This window comes from Harpia harpyja, chromosome 16, assembly GCF_026419915.1.
Source record: "Harpia harpyja isolate bHarHar1 chromosome 16, bHarHar1 primary haplotype, whole genome shotgun sequence".
Taxonomy (NCBI): Eukaryota; Metazoa; Chordata; class Aves; order Accipitriformes; family Accipitridae; genus Harpia; species Harpia harpyja.
The window spans coordinates 17,550,110-17,568,894 of NC_068955.1; the positions used below are offsets into that span (position 1 = coordinate 17,550,110).

Genomic DNA, 18,785 nt, shown 5'->3' on the forward strand with positions numbered 1-18,785 from the left:
GAGACAGGATTGTCTCATGAATATGCATGATGGTATAGTTGTCCCTTCAACTTACTAGGCACCTAGTTTCTGTAATGAGATGTACAATATCTGCCATTTAAAACAGCTGAAAAGTCCCAAATGGGAACAAATGAGAAAGCATCTGGCTGTTTCGAATTCCAGCCCTGTTTTGTCAGAAAACTGTAATTGCTGAGTATTTGGCTCCTACTCTGCTCTATGAAGCATTCAGCTCTCAGGAGCCTCTGAGATGCATTACACAGTCCAGCAACATAGCTGTAGAACTCTCAAAATTCTTTCACTAGATGTAACAGCTCTTCAAAATATCTTGAGACTTGTATGCCCTTAACCAGGACCAAAGTTTGGGCTCCTAGAGCGTGCTCTCATCCTTAGTTTTGCTGATCAGCCTCCACTGTACCATTTGTCCCTGCAACCTAGACTTCACACATATTATTCACTGTGTGATGGTGGGACTAGAATGGATAAATGTGCTACCCATTGCTCTAAGAAAGCAGTCTGGCTGAATCTTAAATCACTACATGGGATGGAGGTTAACGGTCAGATGGACATTCCTCTAAGAGGTTTCCTACCTGCTCTGTTAATTTCTAAAATTTCTTCTTGGGCCAGTGGGCAAGTGTCGCTCTGAGTACTGTGGTGTGGAGAGTTTACGACAGATTTACAATAATTGGGGGATCCCAGCTGGGGTGGCCTCGGGATATGCTTCTTTTTTTTCTTTGGTAGCTTCTGCTTAGCCATAGCTAAGGAGTAATACATTCCAAAATTGTTCACAATGACAGGGACAGGCATGGCAATGGTCAGCACACCAGCGAGAGCACAGAGGGCCCCCACCAGCATGCCTGACCAAGTCTGAGGATACATGTCTCCGTAGCCCAGGGTCGTCATGGTGACAACAGCCCACCAAAAGCCGATGGGGATATTTTTAAAGTGTGTGTGTTCACTGGCACTAGGGTCATTTGGTTTAGCACCTATTCTCTCGGCATAATAGATCATCGTGGCAAAGATTAAGACGCCCAATGCCAAAAATATGATGAGCAGCAAGAATTCATTTGTGCTGGCGCGGAGGGTGTGTCCCAAGACCCGCAACCCAACGAAGTGGCGGGTCAGCTTGAAAATTCGCAGGATTCGCACGAAACGGACTACACGGAGGAAGCCCAGGACATCCTTAGCAGCTTTGGAAGACAGGCCACTGAGTCCAACCTCTAGATAGAAAGGCAGTATGGCCACAAAGTCAATGATGTTCAAAGAGTTTTTGATAAATTCCACCTTGTTTGGGCAGAAAGTGACTCTCATCAAGAACTCAAATGTAAACCAGACCACACAGACACCTTCGATGTAGGTGAGAAAGGCTTCAGTCTCTGCTTCCCTGTAGTGCCGCACCTGGGTGTCATTCCCGATGAATTCAGTTTCTGTCTTGTTCACAATGGGGTTAAATCTCTCATGGGTCTCGAGGCAGAAGGTGGTGATGGAGACCAGAATGAAGAAGAGGGAGGCAAATGCCACATACTGTGGAAAGAAAGATGTGAGAGAAATGTTAAACAGTAGGTTAAGTACAGGGGCTTTGGTTCTGAAACACCAGGGAGAGACAAGAGCTGTATTAAAACTAAAGGTAATGCCAAGCCTTCTTCCTGTGGACTTAAGGTGCCAAGTCTCACCTGCAAAGGGAGCCTAACATTCAAACTTGGAGGGACAGCAGTATGTAAGTACATGCTAACATCCATTCCTATACAGATAGCACTTTAGTGAGAGTGTAAATTTAAGCAGGCACTTAAATCTCAGAGCTTTCTGTGAGATTTAAGGTTAAGGACATATTGAAATTCTACCTTCCTGAACTTGGTCTTCTGTTACTTCCTGGTCTTAAAGATAGAGCACACCTTCTAGGACAATTGTTATGCAAGAGTCTTTTCACAGCATTGTGTCAGTGCTATGGTGGCTGCCTCCTGCTTCCAGCTTAGTGACGGTTGTGATATTTCAGATCTCAGTAAGGTGCTAGTAAATATTAGCAACAGTCTCAGGTGGGCTCTACAGCAAGAAGCAGAGTCCTGCTTGGCATCATCAGACTTTCTTACCAAATCCCAGGGACAGGTTGAGGAACAGTCACATATCAAGCTGACCTCTCCTAGAGTAAACATCCCTGTTCTCCATTCCCTTCTCCAGATCTTTTGGGGTGGGGGACAGAAAGGGGAAGAAAGACGTTTCAGGTAAGCCTGTCAGCTGATCCAAAAGGGGACAGATCTATTGGATTTTACCAGACAAGGTTTTCTTGAAGAGATTCTCATTACAATATAAGACTTGTACCAGAACTAGATGAATCTTTTTTAAGGCTGTTGGATTACAATTTGGTTAAACAAGTTACAGTGAAGGTGGTAGCAGCCCCCAAAGTCAATGAGTGTTTATCTTAGGAGTATTTGCCTCTTCTGCTTCAGTTCCTGCTTTTCATAGAATCATAGAATAGTTTGGGTTGGAAGGGGCCTTTAAAGGTCATCTAGTCCAACCCCCCCTGCAATGAACAGGGACATCTTCAACTCAATCAGGTTGCTCAGAGCCCTGTCCAACCTGACCTTGAGTGTTTCCAGGGATGGGCCATCTACCACCTCTCTGGGCAACCTGTTCCACTGTTTTACCACCCTCATTGTAAAAAAATTTCTTCCTTATCTTTAGTCTGAATGTATGCTCTTTTAGTTTAAAACCATTACCCTGTCCTATCGCTACAGGCCCTACTAAAAAGTCTGTCCCCATCTTTCTTATAAGCCTCCTTTAAGTACTGAAAGGCCACAGTAAGGTCTCCCTGGAGCCTTCTCTTCTCCAGGCTGAACAACTCCAACTCTCTCAGCTTTTCTCAGGCTTTCCTCAGCCTAAAGCACATCTCTTGGTTGTATTCCAGCATAATTGAGGGGTACAGTCAGGCCAAAATTCACAACTCTTGTAACCACAATTCCTCTGCTCAGTCCTCCTTTAATCAATTAAGTAGTTTGCATATATCTAAGAAGCCTCTTTTTGTGTTGGAGAGATACAGTAATGGTAATACCTCTTTCCATTTCACTCCCTACATCTGTTATCTTCCTGTTTGTCTTGTGTGTCACCTTGACAAGAAATGTCACATAAGATTATTTGACTCTCTTCATGAGCATGAGCAACTGTGGTAATGAGAATATTATTCAAATGTCCTTATAGTGTCCTGTACATTCGTAATGTACACTTTTACAGCAGTGTAGCCAAAATAGGGGTTAAAAAGAACTAGTTTCTTCTAATTTGTTTGTTGCCAGTAAATGCAGTGCAATAGTCTAAAAGAAATTGCTGCTAAAGGAATAGACCAGTTAAAAATAACCTATGCTTCAAGCTACCAAAGCTCTCCTGCAATCAAGAAGTTCCTCCGGTCTGCTTTCCCAGGTAGACCTAGTGCAGAATTATGCTTGACCTTCCATATTGGCAAACAAAGTCAAAAGCAAGTATTTGCCACAGTTTGAGGTGAACCATTTAATAGAATACAGAGACACTGACAGGGAATAAAATCACAGAATCATTTAGGTTGGAAGGACCCTCTGGAGGTCATTTGTTATAACTTCAAAGTTGGACAAGGTTGCTCACGGTCTTTTCCGGTCCAGGTTTGAATATCTCCAAGGTTGGAGATCCCACAGCCTCTCTGGGCAGCCTGTGCCAGTGTTTGGCCAGTAAGAGCAAATAAGCTTGGAAGGATACAGAAGCAAACAGGCTTTTCTGCTTTTCAAATCTATCAGTGTTGCCAAAGTGATCAAAACCTAGCCATTGTCACAGATTTAAAAAAAAACAGTACCTTCCCCTAAATGCTTCAGGCTATCATAGCATTGTTATGTGGTGATCTAATATACCTGCTGATATGTGCTAAAATCAATGTATAATAGAAATAGTTGCCTGGAAGATAAGCAATCTGGAGGTTAGGGAAATTGAGAAGCAGGACTGAGGGTATCTTTTTATCATTCTCCTGTTAAACAGGGAAATTTCTCCATGCACAGTTTCTCCATCTGTAAAATAGGTTAAAAAAAATACCAGCTGGTGTTTGTCATGTGCTTTGTGATCCTAGATAACTGTGTACAGGTTCTATATGCTTTCATTTTACTGTTACTGACTTAAGTATATCAACAGTCCCCCTGAAAAATAAGTTGAAGAGTCTTTTAAGTGGTCAAAGTTGGTTTGTGTATGATATTGTTAACACTTAGAGCTTAATTAAGTAGAGGTTAATACCCCAATTGTCTGAGTATGAGTAAAACAAGAGACAAAAAGCATCCAAGAACTCAGGAAAACATTTCTAGCAGCCTCAGCATGTCTGTTCTATTTCAGCCTGGAGCAGATTTTTACTGTAGTCATAGAGCCCTGAGAATTCAAGCTGCAGAAGGAAATGCTGACACTTCCTTAAGTCAGGTAGCACTCACAGATAAGAAGCAGAGAGGGGAATAAAACCATTCTGCATTTTAAGGTGTCTATGAAGAAGGCCCATTTCTTTATGCTGACTCAAAATGCAATTCTCCTCTTGGTGTATGTGAATATCTCTTCTGAGTGAGTTTTTCCTGCTTAGGACACCTTTCAGGCTGACCTTGCACAGCATCTTGAAAAGTGATGTTTTGCTATATTAAAGGGAAGAAATAACAAATTCTGACAGGACATTTAAGTTATCTGCAGTGGTACATGCTAGCAGTGTTATCAGTACAGAACATCACACCCATAATCTCTCTTACTGTTAGCCCTTGTGTGTGCACACCTTGGCTTCAGAGGGAAATTGAGAACTTTTAGTCCCCAGTTCAGCAGAGTGGGAAGCCCCTGCCAAATGAACATGAAACGTTTGCTTCCTTCTGTCTGTAGTTAACAACATCCAGAGCCCTTTCCCAGGGATGGGCATGTTCTTGAATGCTTTGCAGCTTTGGAAATGTGGGTCTGCTTTCAAGATTTCATAAAACCATGTTTGAGCAATGGTATTGGCAGGAAGAATCCCAGTATTTCTTTTCCAATTTTTTTTTTTCTCTCTGTTAAATTACTATGTAATCCCCCACGCTTTTTTCTTCTGAATATTTTTCTTTGTTAATTATCTGATATGAGATCTGGCAAGCTGCAAACAAATAGTACCAAATTCAGTGAGTATGTTTTTCTAAGGAGACCAGCATTCATTTGTGCCAAAGCGGTTGAAAAAAGAACCCTCTCTGGCCCACCATCAAAGGCCAACAGAGATCGGCCATCATGCTTAACATGATAGCTTGCCATTCCAGACATGAGCAATGCTGGTAAAATCTAATGAAGACTATGGGACTTGTACATGTTCTAACATCTTTGAAAATAAGGCTATCTCTTTTTATTTCACTAGTAATGGCCCAAACACTAATCAAATCAATGGATTGCTCTTGTATTATTTAGTGGTTCTTAATCTTCTTTCTCCTTACATTTTACAACAGAATTTCTTTTCTTCCTAGGATCTGAATGGGCTGGAGGAAAGGAGTGAGGATTTTATGAAGTGATGTCACGTGCTGTTGAGTTACATAATGGCAGCTAAAATTTTCTATAATTAAAGAAAATACCTAGGTAAAGTGTTTGAAGTGATCAAAACTCTTTTATCTGCTTTGACATGTGAATGATTCCTATTTCACTAGAGATGCTGCTGCCATTGCTTTTTTTCTGGCTCTAATAACAACAAAGAAAAATCTCAGATTGTCCAAAACTGCAGAAGCTGTAAGAGAAGGCAGAGAGAAGATTTCAAAAGGGGATATTTTGATTAAAATATAAGTTACATTAAAATGTCTTCATTTGGGAGAGAGAAGAAATAACACTCCTGCATAATTTCTGTTAATAGCAGATATATTTTAATAAGGTTATTTTGAAAGAGTCTAAAAGACATCATGCCCATAAGTGGAGAATTTCATCACCTAATTTATATTGCCCCTGATTAAATCTATTTCTCTGTCTCAGGCCTGCTTCCTCCCTGCTTCTCCACTGCCCTATGTCTAACCTAGCCATTTTTGCCAGTTCAGTGTGAATATGAAGTGCCAATTAATTCAGAATAGTAGTGTTTCACATCAGCTTTGCATAGCTGTAAAAGGAGCAAGGTAACAGAATCAGACCTAGCCTCTCATGAATAATGAGCCAGTATCTTTCCACTCAGCATTGAAAGAAAACAAAAGTCCAACAGCCTTAAAAACACAAATAAACCTTCTAATACATGAGGATTAGGAGGCTAGGCTCACTCAGAAAAAAGGTCTGAGGATTGGACCAAAAAGCATTAAACACACAGGTGTGGCTGTTTTACTTCTGGGAATCAGTTTTTAAAACAGCACTTCATCTTGCATTTCTGAGATAGTTCTCATCTTGGAGATAAGAAACCTTTTTTATGCTTTGTTTTAAACAAATAAGCCCAGTAACCCACTAGAATTCATTGATACAGTGCCTGGAATTGCCAGGTTTCAATGCAGGTGGGCAGTGAAGGCTGGTGATGAAAGCACCAGGACAGAAATCAGATGACTGAGGCTCTTTTCCAGCCTCCACCATTGACACATTCTTAGTCTTCGAGCATGTGTGCCTGCATCCTTTGCACCATCCTTCGTCTACTTTTTTTTTTATTGAGATAGTAAACTCTTTGGGGCTTGGGACTGTCTGCCAGTTTATGTCTGCCCAGTGTCCAGCTCAATGTATGTCCGGAGTGGGGACCTGGGAAGGGAGATACCACTCTTGGACCACAGACAAGAAAAGTGGGTGGTAGCAGTGGAAGCAGCGTGGCTTTTGCAAGTCAAGTTTCAATAACTTGCAGAGTTTGTTTTCTAGGAAATAGTGGTCTACATGACACACCATTCATAATTCATTCCAGATCACAAGTTCAGAGTGAGTTAGTAGAAGCTGCATGCCGCAGACGGGTGCTCTTCTCCTTTGGTACTGCTCAGAATCATTTAACAATCCTGACTCAGGCTAGATGGGAGAAAAGAAACACATCACACTCAGAGATTTGCCAGCCTCTCCTTTTGCAACTGCTAACAGAAGTATTTTAAAAGTGATTCTTAATCCCTGTCCTTTTGCAGGGAAGTTCAGGAAATTCTACCCATCCCTGAGCCTCTGGATGAAAGGCAGAGGAAGATGGCGTTTTGTTTGAACTACATCTGTTGAAGCACCAGGAAATTTTCTATAGAAGTGGCACATTCTTCCTTCTACTGATGTGTTCTGGTGAGTTTTGGTTTTACTGACAAAAATATTTAAGTCACTACACCATAACCCTCCTAGTCCTAGTAATTTTCCAATAAGTCTATGACTGGTAAATGCTGTATATCTTACAGGAACAAGCTAGGCTTAGAAGAGTTTCAGATCAGTGCTGGCAACCCATGAGTTGCATCAGTAATTCAAATATACCCAGAGCCCTGTGCTTCTTGCTAGACCTGCATAAAACCCCATGATTGCCATTCACGAGGCATCTCTTCAAATACTTTACCAACTTTCTTTTACAGTAGTTCATCTGCTTGAGGTTCATCTCTGAAAACTATTACACCTGCATGAAGCTGCCAACATTTACCTCTCTGTGACTGGAATCACAAAGCTTTGTCTAGTTTTTATTTTAATCTGAAAACCGTACTTTAACCACTCTTCATTTAAAAACTATTCCATGTATCACCAAAACATTTAACAATAGAGACAAATCTTTTTGCTGCAGCTCAGCCAAAGTATGGGTTAAATGAAAACTGCTTTAAAATATTTAGCTTTGCAACCACTTTATTACCTGTCAAGACTGATTTTCCAGGCTTTCTTAGAGATATGGACCCTGATTCAAACAAATGACTCATTTTGAATGTGCAAGTAATTCTGCTGAATTTTTGAAAGAAATATTGAATCTGTGGGACTTATCAAATGACTAAATGTAGGCACATGATACTAGCAACCAGATAATGCTGTGGAAGTGAGGAAAAGCTAGGACTCTGTCAAAAAGCAACCTCTGCAATATTTCATTAAGAATCCTAATGTAAGATGTTTTGAGATCCTTTGAGCAATCATTATGAAACTGAAATTATTTGCAAGGGGAAAAATCCAGTTCTGCTTTTGTAGGTGTGATATAAGTATATGAGGACACAATCAGATGTTCCCACCAAGCTCTTCTGTGTGAAGAGAAAGATGACCATCTTGGCAGTCTGTCTTCTTTCAGTGACATGATAAGACAATCGATACAGAAGCTCACATGAGCAGACTTACTGGTTTGCTCGCAGGATTATTCAAATTCATGTTTCTTAGCTGAAACAAAGGGAAGAAGTAGGCTTGCAGATAGACAAAGCTTGCTCCAGAGTCAGATAAAAAGTCCACTAGCAGCTCATGGATGAAATGGTTATGTAATGCCAAAAAAATATATGACAGCTTGCAAAAAAATCTTGGAATGCTTAGTGGCACACAGACATGAAACTGCGTGTTAAAAAAAATGTGCAGTCATCTGTGGAAAATATGCTTAAGTTATGCGGTGTTGACATTGCAATAAATAAATTAGAAGCAGATCTCTCAAATGTTAGTCCTAGCAGGCAGCCATGTGCTTTGACAAGGTAGTTACTGGGTAAGCAAGACTGCATCAGAACTGGAAGTGTGGTATGTACAGTATTTCTCTGTGACCACATGGCCAGCCAGCTGGTCAACAGGCAAAGGTTGGAATGGTTCTTTGTAGGTCACAGGCAAGTTTTCAAGTTTCATCTAGGATAGATTAAATCTTGTGATTTAATAGGAACATTGTCACAGAAGAGATGTGGATTTATTTAGCAAGCTTCCTTGCTAGCTCCCTAGTCTGGCTGGTAGTGAGAACTATATGGAGACAGTATGGTGGGAGTAAGAAATGTTTCACATTGCTCAGCAACAGCTCAATGGGAAATTCTTATCTTAACATATATAGATTCCTAATCCAAACAGGACCCAAGACTTCTGCAGCTAGGTATATGGGACACTGCAGAAGGAGCTGTAAGTGTTGAAAGTAAGTCTTCCGTCACTTTGAGGGACTGCAGAAACATACATTTGGTAGGGACCTCCAAATGTTGTTCCCCTGTCCCAAAGCACAGTCATTGATCGTTCCTGAAAGATAGCTATATTGACTGTTATTAAGGACCTCCAATGGTGAATATTGTAGAAATTCTGCAGGAAATTTATCCCAGTGCTTCACCATATTTTATCTGTTTTTTCTTCCTAATGCCTAAAGTAAATCCTATTTGCTACATTTTAAGCTCGTTCACTTTTGTCCTATCCATCAGAGGCAGCTAAGCATTTAGAAATTTGCAGATGTTTTCCTTCTTTTGTAAGCTAACAACCATTAAACATTCAAATGTTCCACGAGTCCTAGACTCCTGTTTTCATATGCTCATGCTTTTGCTGCATAAATTCAACATAATTATTAATCTTATTTTCAGATGATGCCACACACCTTTATGCTGTCGGTTCTGTCAAATGCTCTAGAATTAAAGAAACTGAGAAAGTCATGTAACATCTCATACACTGTAACATAAACTAACACATGACAAATGAATCCAGGGAACTTTAATTGCCCATTATTGCTAGGTTTTTCAGTCTTTTTCTGTTAGGCAGTAGGTAACTTTTTTTGGACTCAGCCCACTTTCTGTACTAAACTGAAAAGGAGAGTTTTGTAGCAATGACTGGTGGTAGTGTCATGCATTAGGATTTTCAAGATCTTGCCTCACCACCTGTGTTCTGGATGCTATTTTATCTCCTGAGAAAATCACATTTCCTTTCTCTCTAACTTGCTGCCAGTCCTTCCTCATGGGAAGAGAAAAGGTATTTCTTATGCAATTCCTTGACAAAGGGGAATTCCTGACTAGAACTAGGCAGAATCCAACTGGGAAAACCCAAAGACTTGCAAAATCAGCTTAGTCCTGAGGCTTCCTATGGTTTAGAAGTAATTTTTATTTTTCTCCTTCCAAACTGAATTAAAAAATCACACACGTGCTTATGGTTAGGATAAGGTGCAGCCAGATGAAAGTAGGTATGTATCTCTGACCAAGCCTCACATTTTGATTTTGGAAATGTGAAACTACAAAGGTAATTGGTTGACAGATTTTACTGACTTGCATGTATACACGCGTGTGTGCACACACATGCACTCTTAATGTTGCTAACTTAGGCATTCCTTTGACTTGAATTTAGCTGGAGGTTACATGAGTCCTGGGACTCTTTGTGGGGGAGCAAGACTCAATTTTTTCCTTTTTTGTTACAGCTTCTGCACTGTGACTTGCCCAAAGGTGGCTTAATTCACATGCTCATGCTTATAAGGAGCACAGCTTCTCAAACCCACTTTTAGAGTGCTGCTAGAACCCTTTCATAGAGCAGGAGACATATTTCTGTAGCCTTCAGGGCCCACCCTCACAGTGGGGTTTGATTCACCAACCTCAGCTGCACACCAGCACCCGAGGAATGAAATTGTTACAAGTATGAAGCAGGTAGAGGGTGCTCAGTGGTCTCCAGCTCCATTAGAAAGAGCAGGCCCTGCTTGCTTATTTTTTTGCAAGAGGAAACACTCCAGTGTGTGGAAGTACTGAGTGTAAAACTCCACAAAGAAACACCTGAAATACACAGCGAGGCTTTGTCTTGAATACAGAACTCCCTAACCTAACATACGAGGCTGACTTTTCTCCGTGGGGCTTTTAAGCCAAGATATTTGGAGCGTGTTCCAGATCATGTTTGTATTCAGAAAATAATGCTTCCACTTCAAGACAAATTAAAATAAGCAGCTGTCAAATCTTCAGCAGGACTAAAGGGAAGATCCAGAAGGCATCAGCCCCCAGAGGTGAGCAGTTTGGGTCTGCAGTGCCTGCGATGGTGGGGTTCTTAATCCAATTTCTCTCCCAGAGCAATATTGTAGCAAAAGTAATTGTTATAGAATTCCTCTTTGGAGACACAGAGCGACCTATTTCATATTTGACCATGGATTTTTGAAACCTCAGTTTCTCACCACTCCATGAGAAATGTTCCAAAGAGCTTTAAATTCTGGGAGCAGCTGAGTGTTTACCCTCTGATAGTTGAGCTGAGGACCTCAGAACTGAGGCACTCAACTCATCACTCTGAAAAACTGGAAGCCCTGGGATCCTTTTGGTGCCTCTAAATATTGAGCTCAGGGTTTCCTGTTTTCACTGCAGTTTATGTGGATGGATGTCACAGATGATACAGTTCCTAAAAAGCCAGGCTTCTTAACAAAGTGGCTGAAAATGAGGTGTTAAACCCCAGGCATTTCAATGACTGCTTTATTTTAGACAATTTCACATTATTCAGTGGAAACGTTTTTTCATTAACTTTTTTTGGTTTCCAGATTATGACTAGCAGTGTGTTGTAGACACTTTTCCTCCCACAGTGTTCACTTAGCTTAAGCCATAGCTACCCATTTGTTCTTTTAAAGCATTGTGGCCACAGTTCTTTCTTTACCGTTGTGCAGTGTGTAGCATAAAAGCCCTGTTAAGCTCCTAGGTGGCCTATATATGTTACAAAATATTGAGACCTTTTGTGCCTTTGCTCTACAAAACCTAAATATCAAATATCTAAATTATCTGGTCCCATCACTTTAGTCAGTTGTTATAAAACATTAAGAAACTCCAACAACTTTTAAAGCAAATGAGAAAATATTTTGGAAAGCAAAGAATGTTTTCATTCCCCAGTTAGGCAGTCTATTGCACAGCTTAATTTGTGCAAGGATAGTGCACAGAACGGGAGCATCCTCACTCATACAAAATCTCCACTGACAACAATCTTTGCCAATACTAGGTTTTGACTGGCTATGAGCCATTTTAGATATCCAAATTGGTGACAAAAAACCTTATAAAACTGTGTTGGTAGCTTTTTGGAGGCAACTTCCAAAATAGCCTTTGTCATATAGTCTGTCTTGGCTCAGACCAGCAAGATTGAGAATATTGGACTCAGTGAGTGCTGACTGTTTTTTTCAAGAGCAAGTTCTCAGTAAGGTGTTATGTTGCTCACAACACAGGATCTCTTGCCCTAGGAATGGTAATCCATATATTCATGGTAATGCCCCAAAATACAGGATTCTTCCCCAGTGCTAGTCCCACAAGCAGCTGAAGAGTTTCAAAATTCACTTGCTGTGGCAGAGTGGCTGCAAATTTTCACTCAATAATAAAATCCTAAGTATTTATGAAGATGTGTGTCACTGATGGTGGGATAAGAGAATCAATCTTCTGTATATACATATATATAGGATAAGATTAATATATAAATATAATTATAAATACAGACACACACATATATTTGCATGTGTATTAGTTATACCATACTCTTACAATACTATATGGTATATATTGTATATTACATTCAGTGTCCTGTGTAATATTTATAATATACATACAATAATACATCATACTATTATATAATATATATAAAAACTATAATATGCTAAATTACACATAGAAATATGTTAGATATAAATACATGTTTATATATTAGGTATCTAATACCTATCTCATGGACTGTGGGGATGCCTGGCTGTAGCATGCAGAACTGGCAAAGGGGCCTGCTCTCCTCTCTTGTGCACAGCCCTGCCAGGGTAGCTACCTTTACGAGGGGTGGCCTTGGATTAAGAAGAACCCCCTGAATGGGAGGGACCTGCTGCCCAGAGGAAGGCAGAGGCTGCTTGCCAGGACCAGAGGCCTTACAGAAATGGCCTCAGTGTCATGGCATCTCTGCAGCCTCAAATCCCACCTGTGACTCTTTCTGCAGCACTTTGTTTCCAGGGCTTTTCCTCTTATAAGCAAGGAGAGGAAGGGCTCTTCCTAGCCCTTGGTTCCTGTCCTGTGTTGCCTTTTCTTCTGCTAGCCCCAGCCCCTCTCCTCTCTTCCAGGTCTGCCAGGGCTGCTCCTCCCAGGCAGAGAGGCATCATGCTGGGGACACCACTCTCTGGAAGGAGGCTTTGCCAGGAGGACAGACTCGGGGCCAGCCAAGAGGATCACCTGCCTCACTCCCAGCACTCGGGATGCAGTGTGGGCTTCCAGGTATTTTGCCCCGTAGAGTAACCACGCCATGGACAGGAGGTTTGCTTCTACTGTCTGAATGCAGGTTGATCTCCTTTGCAGTGCTGCTGCACAAGACCCACTCTTATTCCTGTTCCAAAAACTGAACACAAGCCACCTGCAGCACAAATTCTTGCCTCAGCTTTTACTACTAATAATTTCCCTTTGTACCATCCCATGGTACGCAATATAGGGCAGTTAGTGCACATTCCCACTCCCCTTGCTGACAGCGCTGTCCTGATTTGAAGGAGAAGGTATCATCCTTTCTTGCCCTGGTGAAATATTTTCTCCTACTGTGTATATTCACTGTACCCAATCTAGCTACGCTAGTGCATACCTACAGGCATGCAAAAACTTTGTGCTTATATGCAGGAGAGCAACTAAAAAAGTTGTACTCATTGTTATGTTTTTAAGGCTAAATTGATGAGTCACCTATAACACCTGTGATACTAACCTGGCTATCAGTTACCCATAATGACCACCCCTCCCATAAACCAGTTCAGTGTTAGCAGCTGTGAAGTTCTTGCAGAGAGAGGATTTCCAGGGGTAGCGCTTCAGGGCTGATTGCACAGCATTGTTGTCTTGCTCACAGCAGTTCAAAATGGCTCCCAACAGCACTTTGCAGGTAGCTACTGCGACAGCCACCATCTCATCTGGTCCTGGGGAGCTGCACTAAGTACCTCTCTCTGTTAACTCCCTTTAGCTGGGGCCGTAAAAGGCTCAGCACTACTGAGAGAAGGAGACCTTTAAACATCTACTGTGAGGTATATTGGATAAGCAACAAGCAAACACTTCTAAAAGCAACCTCTTGTGCAGTCAAGGTTAAGAGAAAGATGGAAAGATTAGAAAAGGAATACAAGGTAAGTCATAGCCTCAACATAGAGGAAAATTGTTTTCTACATAAGATGAATGGAATTTATAGTTTTTTAAGAGGTTTGCTAGCAATATTATGCAACCGTGTTTGGCTTGCGTCCTGCAGTACACTCAACATCTTGGGGGATAATAGGATCCTCTCATCTTTTATTGTTTGCTGCATTCTGGCTGTATCATCTGTGGTATATTTGCATTTCTTTAGTTTATTTAGTTTATGCATGTGCAGGTATGACGTGAACTGTGGTTGAAGAACCAACTTAGTTTCTGAATTCTATCTTCCAGTATAAAGGAAATAGCCTTGATTTGAAATAGCTTTTTTTGAATATTATGCATCTACCTGCATACAAAGAACCTGAAATATTGCATAGCATTTAACAATGTGGAACTCTTTATGCCTTGAAAGTGCTGTTGAACTGTTAATATAGTTATAAATCTCTGCAACTGTTTTTTAAGGCAAAAACAAGTAGATACTACTTCTGTTCCATAGACAAAGGTGATTGTGAGGCTCAAAGGTGAAAGCCTGTATTTCCCGAGTATGTTGTTTTAACTTTGACTACACAGCCACCAGTATTGAGGCAAAATTAGGGGTTATCATTCAAAACATGTGTCTTAATATCTAGACATTCACAGGGGTGGATAGCACTGTCAGATTCTGAGTGCTGAGCTGTTGTTAGGATGCTGTGTCTGTTGGCCAAGATACAGTCCCCCAGAACTTTTTGTTTGCAGAGTTCAAAGCCATCTGGTTATGAAATTCCAGCTCAGTCTTTCAGCTATGCTGTTGTGATTTAACCCCAGCTAGCAACTAAACACCACACAGACGCTCACTCACCTCCCTCACAGTGGGATGGGGGAGAGAATCAGAAGGGTAAAAGTGAGAAAACTCATGGGCTGAGATAAAGACAGTTTAATAAGTAAAGCAAAAGCCACACATGCAAGCAAAGCAAATGCAAAGCAAAGCAAATGCATTCACCACTTTGCATCGGCAGGCAGGTGTTCAGCCATGTCCAGGAAAGCAGGGCTCCATCATGCCTAACAGTGACTTGGGAAGACAAATGCCATCACTCCTAATGTCCCCGCTCTTCCTCCTTCTTCCCCCAGCTTTATATACTGAGCGTGATGACGTATGGTCTGGGATATCCCTTGGGTCAGTTGGGGTCAGCTGTCCCGGCTGTGTCCCCTCCCAAATTCTTGTGCACTCCCAGCCTGCTCACTGGTGGGGTGGGGTGAGAAGCAGAAGAGGCCTTGACTCTGTGTAAGCACTGCTCAGCAATAACAAAAACATCCCTGTGTTATCAACACTGTTTTCAGCACAAATCCAAAATATAGCCCCATACTAGCTACTGTGAAGAAAATTAACTCTATCCCAGCCAAAACCAACACACATGCTCTTCCTTTTAACCTTGCAGTGCAGTGAGTCCCAACACATAGCGAGTGTGGGGGTGGGGTGTAAAGGATGGAGGGGCAGTGTGTAGATCTCTGTAGGCTCTCAGAGTTTTGTTGTTCTTTGTGCAACTCTGCTACATCAATACCTCTAGATATGGCCACTCTGGGTTAGAGAAGGGTGAGAACTTTTCCACTACCCTTTCCTAGTGACTTCAATATTTTGTCATGAGACTCTGAAGTCCTCAACACTAAGATTTCTTATCAGATATTTTAACAGGATCAGACTGCCAGCTTATGAAAATCTGGCCCTCAAGGAGATTTTGGTTTGGAGACTCATTAACTGTGAATCACCAGAAATCACTAATCACTTTTGGAAATCTTCCCTAGCAAGTATTGTTATATAATAGGCATAAAACCGCATAAAAAATTAAGGGGAAATGGGTGAAATGAACTGACGTTGGACGTGCATTGATTCCAAGAATATAATTTCTCCCTGCGAACATCTGGATGAGTTGTATTTTCTCTCCTCAATGTGAGACAGACTGCTGTCCCATGTCCTTTCTGCAGCATGCCTTTCTTTGCCTAAAGAAGAGCTTGGGCCAAACAGTTACATACAAAAGTCTATTTAGAAATAAGGTCTTTAAAAATAAAGAGTGGTCTATAATGCTGACTTGTTTGACAAAAACAATTCATAGACTTGTGGGTAGTAACTGAGGTGAATACAGTCAGCTGCAGAAAATTAAGAGATGGGGGAGAGGAGGCTGGGGCTGAAGTCAAAGAACAGAGGAGAAAGCTGGGAGTTGCGTTCAAGCTAGATATTCTGTTAGCCGGCAGGGATGGAAAATAGCATTCACCCCAGAGGGGTTATTTTCACCCACTCCATTTCTAATACTTGAGTGATCTGTGGCAATTGTGTGCTGCCACAGGCCTGCTTAGGGCATGAACTATGTGCAAGTAAATGTCATAGGAGGGTACAAGAAACTGCTTCCCAGCAGGAAAAGGTAAGGTGATTTTAAAATGTAGAGCTAGTTGAGTAATTAAAAGGTGCGAAAATCAAACTTTGTGATTTTTTTTTTTTAAATAATTATTGATTTCTCAATCAGAGCTTGAAGTATTTATATATTTAACTTGCAGCATAACCTTAATGAGGAGAAAGAGGTAGCTTCCCATTGTGACCTCTTCCTTGAATGCTCTGTGTTTCAGATCAAGGGGTACAATATTCTGGAAAGGTGGAAAAGCCCTTTTCCCATCTTGATGCATTAGGTGCAAGCAACTTCCCTAAACACATTACTTGCAACTTAGCAACATAAATGCCCCTCTAACTTCAGGATAATTCAGAGGACACTGATTTGAGTGTAGTAAATTGTTTCCCGCATAAAGCTGCGCTTTCTGGACAGTATAGGAAGCCTATCTTGGGTACTGACTGGAGTTAGGGGAGGTGAATGCATTCCCTGTTGCCACCTCCTTTGCCTCAGAAACAAGAACCCAGGGTTTCTGACTCTTTTTCCCATGTCTCATTAATCAATCTAGGCAGCTGCCCTTTTGTGGGGAACCTTGATACATAGAGAAATTGCAACATGGTAGGAGTCTATTTCTGCGCTGTTTCTTCCAAGGAGCAGTAGAGCTGTTTTTGATGTGAAGTGTTGTGCTGAGTATGTGATGATCAAGCTCTTTATGACACGGTTTCTCAGTGAGCTAAAGATTTTCAACAGAAAAATTAGCTTATTCTTAACCTGGCCTTGTGGGCTGAGAAAGCTTGCATTTTACAGACCTTTTGTCTCAATACGAGTGTTGACATAGTACTAGGATTTTTTTTTTTTTTCCTTTTCAAAATAGTCATACAAGTTGGAGAGTGAGGAATTGCCAACCGTATTTTAAAGGAGCTGTAGCCATGGTAACTGAGGTACCTTCAGTTACCAAGGTAACAAACGCAGCTCAACTGCCTTGCTGTAAAGCCAGACAAATCTACTCACGATCTGTTGATTTTAAGATGCTTTATAAATTGTTGAGCTATTTTAGGCACTTAAATCCATAAATCAAAATGTCTGTTAAAATGACCAATACATTGTACTATTTATGAATTATTCACCCTATTCTTATTTTACCAACTGGATTTTTTTCCCCTATCAATGTATCTAGGCTTTTTCCACTCCTAGTTTTTCTTATTTATTTAGAAATGGTTTAGAAAATGGTTCTTCTATCTGAAACAGATGATTCATATTATTGCTGGTTGTAAATCTTACTCACTGGAGAAACCCTAGGCCCCTTCCAATACCCCCTGCTCCAGTCCAGCAGTCTCTAAAAGGAGCTTTATGTACTTCTGCCCTGAAACCACAAAATATGTTTCACTAAAAATTTGCTAATGAATTAAATCAATACAATTTGGAATGAGTTCCATCTCAAACAATCAATACAGGCCCAGTGATGTACAACAGGCAGGCTGGTAAATTGGTCTAAATAAATTTACAATTGATTTTACTTTTAAAACCAAATTAGTACATTTATAGTCTTACCAAATAAGATCAACTGCAACTTATGCAAACAAGCATATTCCTAGGTTTGTCTTTTCTAATACTAGTAGTAGACCTGTTACTATTTATAGGTCAGTAACTTTTATTCCTGGGATAATATGCATCATTTCTTGGCCCAAAAGCATGGTTTGCCTATTATTAAAACAGGTCATGTTTATTCAGGATTTCCCCTTATTAGATTGTTTTCACTAATAATTTGTGGTAGCCTCTGCTCATTAGTAAACACTTAAGGATTACATAATTCAGTGTAAGTTATGCAAAAAGTTCACACACCTGTGTCCTGATATGGATGTGCAATGAAGGCCAGGACCTGCCTTCCGACCATGCCTCTGGTGGCATTGCTAGCTTGGGTGGGCGCACCAGCACTATATGCCTTGCTTTCCTCTCCCCCATCTGTACTCCCCACTTTGCAGACTTTGCCACTGGCTTGTATGCACAAGGAAAAGTAGGCCCTTGTAGGAGAACAATTTTTTGTCCAAGTGGAGCATTGTGCTGAGACTCTGAGCTGCTTGACTCTGGAAGGAGGACGTACTGGGATACGCAGTCCAAGGTCATCAGAGCTGCATGTGCATAAAGAGCTTGGATCTGGAAGGGGCATAGCCATGATATTGTGGCCAAGTCTGTATGATCTGCTGTTCCTAACCTGCTAATTTGGAGGTATTTCCCCTGCACAGATGACTCATTTGGGGACATGCAGCGGGCATATCACTGGGAGGGGAACAAAATCTAGCTCTTCAGAAATATGCAGTGCCTACTGCATTCATTTCTTGTGTTTATAGCTATGTTGTTTCAATAGTTTCTGAAACCGACTAAGATTCTGAGTTACTGAAGAGCTGAGTTGTAGAAAGTTCCCTCGGATCTGTTTATTTTGAGTAGTGGTGTCAGCAGTGCTGTAAGAGCGGCAAGGCTAAGAAGCTGCCTTTAAAAACCCATAGATACCTAGGCAGATGTCATGGGATTTAACACAGCCATTGGATTTTGAAGGTCCTTGGCT

The 18,785-nt window shown here is 41.1% G+C and overlaps 1 protein-coding gene across 5 annotated transcripts in view; it reads right to left on the minus strand.

Moving 5' to 3' along the window:
* Positions 1–18,785, minus strand: part of KCNC1 (potassium voltage-gated channel subfamily C member 1) — a 132,293-nt gene that overhangs the window by 36,610 nt on the left and 76,898 nt on the right. For all 5 annotated transcript variants that reach the window (XM_052811572.1, XM_052811574.1, XM_052811573.1 and 2 more), the window contains exon 2: positions 588–1,521. In XM_052811572.1, coding sequence (XP_052667532.1) covers positions 588–1,521 — 934 coding nt within the window. The remainder of the gene's footprint in view (positions 1–587; positions 1,522–18,785) is intronic.